General features: G+C 43.5%; 1 protein-coding gene across 1 annotated transcript in view; it reads right to left on the bottom strand.

The window, feature by feature from the left end:
- Bmp3 (bone morphogenetic protein 3) overlaps positions 1-7,824 on the bottom strand; it is a 33,442-nt gene extending 25,618 nt beyond the window's left edge. The window contains exon 1 of the mRNA XM_042678174.1: positions 7,491-7,824. Coding sequence (XP_042534108.1) covers positions 7,491-7,824 — 334 coding nt within the window. The remainder of the gene's footprint in view (positions 1-7,490) is intronic.
- Between the last annotated feature and the right edge of the window lie 316 nt (positions 7,825-8,140).

Here is an 8,140-nt window from a genome sequence, read left to right as displayed (position 1 = left end):
ATAAACAAACAAAACACTTAACAAGTACTTTATTTGGTAAAGTCAGAGGAACTAACTGAAAGTAGTCATTTGATGAGCTCTTCTTCCCAATCAGCTTTATTCATAATATTCCCAATTACAAATATGAATGAAAGGGACTTTATTTACTGTTCTCTATTTACTGTCCTGTCTATGAAAAAAAAGGGCCTTAAATAGGTATGGCACTGACCAACATATGCACATTTATCTATCTGTTGTAGATACGTTGGGAAATTCTTGGCTTTTAAAAATCTCAAGAAATCTGTATTACAGTCACCACTGACATGTGAAAAGGCCATCAATTTCATTACTTGCTGCGTCTGTCTCATACTTGAAGGCTTTTTGTTATACTGTCATTACCTGCCACTGTCCAAAAGGTGTCACCTTGTGAATCATTTGACTAATACTATGTCCATATTCTCATTTTAAAAAAAATCCATTTTCATGAATTTATAACATACTTGTAAAAATTTACTTGACTGAAATTGGCATAAGATAGCTCATGTATAGACAATCTGTGAGGCTATGCCTTTCAACTATTTACCACTAATATAAACTATCAAGACACTAACTAATGGACTGGAAATGGCTCAAGTGGTAGAGGGCCAGGCATGAACAAGGAAGCTGAGAACCACTAGGAAGCCTTGGTCCTGGCACATACACAGAAAAATATAACTGATTACCAGAATATGGAAATTAAAAAATTCAAAAGCCATCAAAGTTGGGGGAGAAAAGTTAAGCCAGATACTGCAGAGCAAAATTCCTGTCTAGCCAATAGAAAATATATACCAGGTTGCTTAATAATTGTTCTATCTAACAAATATGACAATACTAGGTATTAAGGGATTTGATAGATGCTTGAATAAATATGTCTTTCATGAAGGTCTGAATGGAGATGAAACATTAACCGCACAACTTATATAATCTCTATTGTATTTTTCTTCAAAGCAGCTTTTCTTTTTAAAGCATTATACCTGTCATAACTTATTAACCATACAGAAGAAAACATTAAGGAAGCACAAAGAGATGAAAATAAAACAGAATAATAAGGAAACTCTAAAATTATATTCAGAAAGTTATTAACATAGAAACAGAACAAGCTGGGTGCTGGTGACTCACGCCTATTATCCTAGCTACTCAGGTGGCTGAGATTTGAGCATCCTGGTTCAAAGCCAGCCCAGGCAGGAAGCTCTATGAGACTCTTATCGCCAATAAACTACTCAAAAGAGCTGACAGTGGCACTATGGCTCATGTGGTAGAGCACTAACCTTGAGCACTCAGGAAGCTCAGGAACAGCATCAAGGCTGAGTTCAAGACCCAGGACTGGCAAAAATCAATCAATCAATCAGGACAATGGTAGAATGTCCATTGGACCAACTTCTACAGGTGATACAGATGAACATCCTGAGATAAGCAGCAAATTGGAAATGGAAACTGAAGAACTAAGATAGTTTCCAGTTGTATTCAGAGAGTTTTGCAGACCTTTCTTGTTAAATTAAGATGGTTCTTAACCTGTGTTTCCTAAACTATACATCTTAACAACAATTCTATAAAATATTATCTCCAGAGCCGGGTGCCGGTGGCTCACGCCTGTAATCCTAGCTACTCAGGAGGCTGAAATCTGAGGATTGTGGTTCAAAGCCAGCCCAGGCAAGATATTCCATGAAACTCTTATCTCCAATAAACCACTAGAAAACCAGAAGTGGCACTGTAGCTCAAGTGGTAGAGTGCTAGCCTTGAGTTGAAGAGCTGAAGGACAGCGCTCAGACCCAGAGTTCAAACCCCACTACCACCACCAACAACAAAAAATTATTTCCAGAAGAAAGTGTGCTCCTTTTAGGAGACTCATTAGCAATCAAGGACCTCAAGGCAAAGCAAACTGATACTCTTTCTGAACTCATTTGACCACATGATCTAATTTTATGTAACACCCGTTAACATCTTCCAGCACCTCTTTTCATGAAATATTTCCTGAGAAAATAAAATCAGAAGTCCAGTACCAATGGCTCACTCCTACAATCCTAGATACTCAGGGGGCTGAGATCTGAGGATCTCAGGTCAAAGTCAGCCAGGCAGGAAACTCTGTGAGACTCTTACCTCAAATTAATCACCAGAAGATAGGAAGTGGTACTGTGGCTCAAAGTGGAAGATTGCTAGCCTTGAAGGGAAAATGCTCAGGGACAGGGATCAGATGGCCCTGAGTTCAAGCCCCACAACTAATCAAAAGAAGAAAGAAAAGAAAGAAAGAAAGAAAGAAAAAAAGAAAGAAAGAAAGAAAGAAAGAGAGAAAGAGAAAGAAAGAAGGAAAGAAAGAGAGAAAGAAAGAAAGAGAGAAAGAGAAAGAAAGAAGGAAAGAAAGAGAGAAAGAAAGAAAGAGAGAGAGAGAAAGAGAGAGAGAGAGAGAAAGGGAGAAAGGGAGGGAGGAAGGGAGGAAGGGAGGAAGGAAGGAAGGAAGGAAGGAAAGGAGGAAAGAAGGAAGGAAGGGAGGGAGGAGGGAGGAAGGAAGGATAATAATAGTTAATTTAAAAATGAGATCAGGTCGTTAGAAATCATAACTTTGTCATTTGCTCATTTGTCTGGTAAACAGTATTGTAATGGCCATTTCTTCTCCTATTGGAGAGCTTCAGCTCATTTTCTTCAGTCTCTCCAAATAAAAAATTCTGTAATTTAATGCAAAAATATTTAGAAGTAGATGATATTCCTATCCCTATTTAAGTAAAAATAGGTCTAACTCCTTTTTGTCAAGTACTTTGAACTTTCAGTACTTAGGCAAAATATAGATAGCCTTCTAAATTATTTATTGATTATGTGTATAACTTAATGAATATTGAATGAATAATATTCTTGAATGAATTATCCATTTATGGTCTCTTGGCTTCTTTGAATGTGTCTAGCAATACTACAAAGCTGGTTGGATTTGATTTTTTTTTAATGTAATTCATTCTATTTCACGTTTCCATTGAGCATGGATAATCAAGAATTCATGGTATTATGGATTTCTAAATGTCAGAGATTATAAAGCTGTCTTGCCTGTTACAGTAAGAACTTCATTAAAGGCTATCATGTATTCAAAGGAGTGTGTAATTCAAAGCAGCTGCATATCCAGCTTCTCATCTCCAGATGTATTATTGTCCTTTAAACAAAAACATCACATAATCCAAGTATTCTTTAGTTTTAAGTCTAGTTTCTCAATGCTGGGTATGTTAAGATAGAACTATGTTTTGATAAAGTCAATTCAGAGCCTTGCCATCAAATCTATCAGTGTGCTTTCCCATTGGTTCATGCCCTTCATTCTATACCATCTTTCCTGGAGCCTTTTATTTTAGCCTTGTACTCCAGAAACATGCCAAAACCAAAATTCTTCCCTTTTTTGGGTGTGCCAGTCCTGGGGCTTGAACTCAAGACCTGAGTATTCTCCCTGATCTTTTTTGTTCAATGCTAGTGCTGTCCCACTTGAGTCACAACTCCACCTCCCTCCCTCCCTTCCTCCCTCTCTCTGTCTCTCTCCCTCTCTCTCTCTGTCTGTCTCTGTCTGTCTCTGTCTCTCTCTGTCTCTGTCTCTCTCTGTGTCTCTGTCTCTGTCTCTCTCTGTGTCTCTGTCTCTGTCTCTGTCTCTCTCTCTCTCATTCTGTGTTTAATTGGCTATAAGAATCTCACAGACTTTCCTGCCTGGGCTGGTTTTGAATTGTGATGCTCAGGTCTCAGCCTCCTGAGTAGCTAGAAGGCATGAGCTACCAATGCCCAGAAGAAATCTTTATGTTCAAATGTTTTTGTTCTTATTAGGAAAGCATCTCCCTTTTCTTCCTCCCTGGTGGGCCTAGATTACCCTAATACTGTTTTCTCTTATTCATGAAATATGTGTTATTTTTTATAAAGGTGACACATACCCACTGAAATGGAATGTTTTTCGTAATTGCATGTATCTTAAAAGAACTCACTAAAATTGCTTTCCTTTAAAAGGTTACATTAATGACTAAAAAAAATGGGATGAAGTGACTGTAGGAGGAGGCAACAATGCTTGATAAGAAATGTACTCATGGCGGGGAGGGGGGAGGCTGGGAAGGGAGGTGAAGGGTAAACAAAGGAGGAGGCTGCAATGCTTGGTAAGAAATGTACACATTATCCTGCCCATGTAATTGTAACCCCTCTGTACAGTATGTTCACAAATAAAATAAAATTAAATTAAAAAAAAAGAAATGTACTCATTACCTTGCTCATGTAACTGTAATCCCTCTGTACAGTATTTTCACAATAAAAAACTTATTAAAAAAAGAGTCAAGACAGGCGAAAACCTACTGTAAAATGTTATCCTTTTATCTCATAGTAGCTGAGAACATACTTAAATTGAGATGCAAATAAAAACTAATTTCACCTCCTTCTGTCATTCCTCCAAATGGTCAATTTTGATCAAGCTGTCATCAATAATTTAGTAAGTCACCTTTTACAAAGGGCAAAATAAAATTCTTATCATGATGTAAACCCATACATCTCTCTCTCTCTCTCTCTCTCTCTCTCTCTCTCACACACACACACACACACACACACACACACACACACAAATTTTATAAACCCTCAGGCTTTTGGTTTTGGCAACCAACTGACTGGCATTGAGGGAAGAGAAAAGGGGTTAGCAGCAAGTGTACTTAGGATGGGTGCCACCCACCATCAAGTAATAGATTAAGTAAAAGTAATCAGAGGGAGACCACAGCCGCTAAATTTCAACCAAAGAGACCCTAGGTACAGAACAATAAATAATTTTAATAATGTATGTTATTATAAGGAACAAAGCACTATAAACAAGCACTCACAAAATCACTCCAGCAGGTGCCAATGGATCATGCCTTTACTCTTATCTTATCTACTTGAGAGGCTGAGATCTGAGGATCTTGTCCAAAGCCTGGCCAAGCAGGGAAGTCCATGAATCTCTTATCTCCAATGAAGCACTAAAAAGCTGGAAGTAGTGCTGTATCTCAAGTGGTAGAGCACCAGCCTTGAATTAAATAACTAAGGGACAGTGTCCAGGCTCCAAGTAAAAGCCCCAGTGCTTCCTCCCAAAATCACCCCATGTGGAAAGCACACCACCTCACCTTCCATAAATCCTCCAGCATCTTTGGTATAGAGAGGATCATAGTTTTTTGAATTCCATACACCTTGGACTGGGAAACATTTCTCATTTATTAATGCAAACAGTATTTTTCAGTACATCAGGACACAAGTCCCAATTCAAAGGGTGTTACGGAAATGCTGGTATGGATGAAGCAAAAGGAACTGACACACTCAAAACCCTTGGCAGCTTCCTGGAGTCCTGCCTTATTATAGCCAGAACTGCCTAATAATGAAGTCTTTTCAGTGTGTTAGTAACTAAACACTCTTGGAAGAGGTCCAACATGAACCACCTCTCCAGGAGTCTCCAACCAGGTAACATGACACTGAAGTTTCCACAAAAACCAGTGCCTACATTTGATGAATAAGTCATTAGGACAGTCCCTAGGATGCTAAAGGGATTAGTTTTCTTATCGGGGGGCACACAGCCTTGTATATATGCTTTAAGCTCCAATTCATCATTTCAAGAGAACATCTGGCCTCGGTATCAAGGTTTATCATTTGCTGATAAAAGACCACAGTGAGACTGACAGTGGACAGTGAAATTATAATAAATGGAATTAGTAGAAGCCACAAAATATGTCTCAAATATCCAAATCTACCCCTCCCCCTTCCCCACTATAAAAAGCTATACAATATGTGCCAACAAAACAAAATCAGTCTCCCTCCGAAGTCTATGATTTATACTAAAACTAAAACTTGCTGTTACCAAAAAAAAATACTGTTTGTCTCTTAGATGCCCCAACCACTCCCTTAGAAACCTATTGAAGAAAATGATTATCAAGGGAAGAGTGATTTGAGTATCTTTCTTATCACCACCTGCTGTGCCCCTCCCCAATTTTCTTTTAATCTCCTTAGTCCCAGGTTGCTGCTTCTCCAAGCTGAGAGCTCAGAGATGCACTAAAGTAAACAGATCTGTCACTGGTGTGGTCCCTGGTCAGAACAGCTTCATCAAGTGGCTGGGATGCTATGGATAATGTTCAGTGCAGGTTTCTAGTCTGTAGCGGAGGCCAACTTTATTTCCGATCTTGCTCATGGCTCTAAGAGGAAGGCGAAATCTGGTTCAGCTCAGTCTCTAGCTAAATGCTTTTGCATTAGGAAGCATAACTCACATTTATTGTAAATGTCATCATGCCTGTGAGCTGAGAGTGTTTACAGTGTCATCCTAGGGCTTTGCCTGATGGATGGTTTAGTTTTCCTTTTTTTTTTTTTCCCTAAGAGTTCTAAATATCAAAGTTTCAGGAACTTTCTAGTGATTTTGACAGAATTGACAGAGCATGGAGACAAAGCCTCCTTCCTTGAAGATTCTTGGCTATTTCTCAAAGGTCTACCGAAGACGCGCTTTGCGGTCACATTTCCCTTTATCCTGAATGTAGGTGGGGAAGAAAAAAAAGACACAAAAAAAGCGCCTGGTGCATCCTGAAAGCATACAAACAGCATTGAGAGGCCAAGAAACTTTCCCTCAAGCTGTTAGCACAAGGGAGGGAGCCTGTTAGTATAAGTTATGCCCTTCACCACAGAGGCTAAGAGGAAAACCTTGCTAAGCCATGAATTTCAATCTGCAGTGATTTGCTTTGAAAAATAGGGTGAGCAGATTTTAACTGCAGTTTCCAAGAGACGTTTACTGTCCACCACTGCGCCTTCCCCCGCACACATCCACTTCTCTTGGGGTAGATGATACATCCCCTATTTGCCCAGATAGGTGTTTAATAAGCTAGACATTCAAGCGCCTGATTTGGTGTATTTGCCATCCAGAGATGATCAAGCCTAGTAACACACAGAGGGCGCGAGTTAGGAGTGGGTGTAAGGTCTGGACCACAGAGTTCCCGAGGTGTCTAGTTCAAGTGCGGGGTTTTGGTGTGTTATTTTGTTGTTGCTCTCTCTCTCTCTCTCTCTCTCTCAAATCTATGTATGGCCCTGGGGTGGCAGAAAATGGCATTTGCTTCTGGATAAACATAGCTAAAGTCCAAACCAGGGCGGGGAATTCCACAGCTTGACTGAGGAATCGCTCGAGAGTCTGAGGTCCCGCGGCCCTGCTCCCGCACCCAGGGCAAGAGGGCTTCGCTGCAAATGAGGTGTCTCCCCTTCCCCCCTTTTTCACGCAGTTGCCTTCAACTACTCACCCACCCCCATCTCGTCCTCCTCTACACTCCCATTCCCAAACAGAGACGATTCGGAAGGCAACTGGCGGAAAGGCACCGTGGGGGCTTGAGAGGAACGATCGCGGGGCAGCTCACTCGGAGCCAAGACCGCAGGAGGGAGCGGCGGGGGTCCAGGGGTCCAGGGGCGCGGGGCTGGGGTGCCGGGGCGGGACGCGAGAAGCGAGGCTGGGTGGGGATGGGGGGGGGGGTCTCATCTCGAACACTCACCTGCGGCTCCGGCTCGAAAGCTGCGCACGGTGTTGCCCTGGCGCAGTGGGTGAGGGCGCAGGGATTGGGAGCCCCGCTCCCCGGAGCCTGGCTTCCGCGCCGCCGCCGCCGCCGGGGCCCGGCCGCCGCCGCGGTACCTGTCATACAGCCGCAGCATGTGCTCCGACACCTGGTCGTGCGGCTGCAGCTCCGGGCTGAGACCACCACCTGCCGAGCGATCGCCGCGCACCGCCCGGGGCCGTTCGGGGAAGTGCTGCTTCGGTCTCTCTCCCCACGCCAGGCTCACGCAGAAGCAGCCCAGCCACACACACAGCAGCCTGAGCGCCCCAGCCATGGCGAGGCGTCCCGGGGCGGTGTCGCGCGTCCGTCGCCGCTTGGATCACCGAGGGAAACACGATCGGGAGGTGCGAGGCGCCGACCTTCGAGCCGAGGGTGGTCCACCGGCAGGTGTGGCGGAGTGGAGGCGGGAGAGGGGGGTCGCTTGGAGCCCCGGGCCCAGCGGGGCGCCCCGCGTCGGGCGCTGGCGGAGCGCCGAGAGGCAGGTGGGCTCGCCCGGGCGGTGGCGCGGACCTCACCCGCGCCTGGCGCTGCGGGCGCCGCTCCCCCGCACCGCCGAGGACGAGCTGGAGGTCTGCGCGTGTGGCCTGGGT

This window comes from Dipodomys spectabilis, unplaced genomic scaffold, assembly GCF_019054845.1.
Source record: "Dipodomys spectabilis isolate Male_0828 unplaced genomic scaffold, ASM1905484v1 ptg000043l, whole genome shotgun sequence".
Classification (NCBI taxonomy): Eukaryota; Metazoa; Chordata; class Mammalia; order Rodentia; family Heteromyidae; genus Dipodomys; species Dipodomys spectabilis.
The sequence above is the reverse complement of the archived record's forward strand: the minus strand, read 5'-3'. Positions and strand labels throughout refer to the sequence as shown.